The sequence below is a fragment of the Capsicum annuum genome, chromosome 12, assembly GCF_002878395.1.
Source record: "Capsicum annuum cultivar UCD-10X-F1 chromosome 12, UCD10Xv1.1, whole genome shotgun sequence".
NCBI lineage: Eukaryota > Viridiplantae > Streptophyta > Magnoliopsida > Solanales > Solanaceae > Capsicum > Capsicum annuum.
This window is the reverse complement of record NC_061122.1, coordinates 31,815,927-31,818,021: the sequence shown is the minus strand read 5'-3', so window position 1 is coordinate 31,818,021 and position 2,095 is coordinate 31,815,927. Positions and strand designations below refer to the sequence as shown.

Here is a 2,095-nt window from a genome sequence, read left to right as displayed (position 1 = left end):
AATTATTAGAACAATTATATAGTGAAGATCCATTAAAAGGATGGGAAAAACACAAAACTACTATAAAAATTGAATTAATAGATAAGAATAGCATAATAACACAAAAACCATTAACATATAATTTTGATGATTTAAAAGATAATAACTAATGCAGCATCAAGTCCTGGATTTCCTGCAAGAGTTGGCTCTGTATAGCTGAAGTTCACGAATCTTTGAACTTTATCAAATTTATCAGGTCCTCCGACCATTGCTCCTGTTATGTTATGAGGATTTGGATATTTGGTGTCTCTCCATCTCCAACCTCCAGTGCATGAGTACTTTGTTTTACTAGTAGGTATTGATGCACCCCTCTGATGAACATGTCTTGGGAATTTGTTTCCGTATCCACTATGTAGCTCATCTTTTAGGGATTATCACCTAAAATATAATTTATTGTGTTTTCAATAAAAAGATGACAAAATGTTGGGACATATTGGAAATTCTTAATGGAAAAGTTAACACATTACTCCCGGGACAATGGAGTTTATAAAAGTAAATAAGACTTATGAATCTTGTGGAATTAAATTAAAGATAGGTAGAATGTGGTCTAAAACATGTCATGTGAAAAGTCAAAAAGGGTTGCCAACAAAGGAAAGTAACATTCTTGCCGGAACGGCGGAAAAAGGAAAATAAGACAAACAAATTGAAACAGAGGAAGTAATAGTTTTAGTGTATTCAGTAATAATGGAAGTCTGAAAGAAAAGTATTAGATACTGATAATAATATAGCAAATCAGAGATTATTTTGGTGAAACTTGAGTACAAAAGATTAAGAATATATTTAGGTGTTAGTTGGAGTGTTGGAGCAAGTGATACAACAACATCAACATACCCAGTGTAATCCTACAAAGTGGGTTTCGAAAGGATAGTGTATGCAAATCTTACCTTATTGCAGAGATAGAAAGGTTGTTTCCAATAGACCTCAGCTTAGTAAAAACAGTCCAAAGAAGTTCAAAAAAAGAATAAAATGAAAGGATTACAAAGCAATGACTTCGGCCAATAAGAGAGGCAAGTCAATTTTTCCGATTCTTGAAAACATTTTCTGATGTAACCATACATCTGAAAATGCTTGCGTCATACCAAATACATAATCAACCATCTAAAAATGTTTTCATGATGCGGCTTTCTAACAGTTTGCTGTATATTAAAGCTGGTGATATTGAAAGGAAGTGATTGTACAGACCTGGGAAGTGGCAAAACTGTGAAGATTTTCCAAGGGGATAAATAAAGGGCAACAATTCCATCCAGGAACACCAGTGGCATTCATGTAATCAACAAATAGTGATGCTAAAAAGGCTGCATTTACCACATATTGCAACGGCTGACCACGCCCGTGATTCAATTGGATCAGTCCACCTAAACATGTGAAATCAGAGGCGAATTAAGGATTTGAAGTCTCAGAATTTAGGAACGCATAACCACTGTTGCTACTGAGTACGAAGTTGAATATTTGTATCTATTTAATGGATTCTACCTAATCTGAGCAAAAGCTACTGGGTAAGAAAGTGGCTTTGGTAGGCATTAAGATCCAAGTTATCCGAACCAGTACCATCTGTTGAACTTCCACCTAATGTAGCATATAATCCTTAATTAAGACTAATAAATTGTCACCTCAACAATTGAGACTTCCTAACCTTTTCTATCTTCAAAAGTAGGGCAAGTGAGTCGGTTCCTTTTCCCATAAAGGTTTTGGGATGTGGAGGACTCACCAGACCTAACGTATCTATCAACTAATTTCTCTTTATTGGTACCCAAGAATTATCTTTTTCCAACTGCTTCTAGAACGTGTTAAATCAAAAGAAAGTTCTTGCAAGAGGATAAGGCATACCTTTGGTGAAGTTGAAGACGCGAAACCTCTGTAGGTAGGAACTCATGGTAAGGCCAGTGTAATTGTAATAGCTGCTCAACATCTCCTCATAAGGGTACCCTGGATTCAAGAATATACTCATCCTAGTTAACAGCAGCATAGCTGCAGGCAGCTTGTTATCCCAACTCAACACGCTCAGATACGAGATCATGAGCAGCTCCTTAGTAAAACAAAAGCTATCCAACAAGAA

General features: G+C 35.8%; 1 protein-coding gene across 1 annotated transcript; it reads right to left on the bottom strand.

Annotated features, from left to right (window-relative positions):
- Nucleotides 1-107: 107 nt before the first annotated feature.
- LOC107854281 (endoglucanase 12-like) lies at nucleotides 108-2,095 on the bottom strand. Its single transcript, XM_016699292.2, has 3 exons — nucleotides 1,867-2,095; nucleotides 1,222-1,394; nucleotides 108-417 (listed from the first exon to the last, which is right to left on the bottom strand). Exons 1-3 carry the CDS (start codon nucleotides 2,054-2,056, stop codon nucleotides 397-399), a joined length of 384 nt encoding a protein of 127 aa, XP_016554778.2. The 5' UTR covers nucleotides 2,057-2,095; the 3' UTR covers nucleotides 108-396.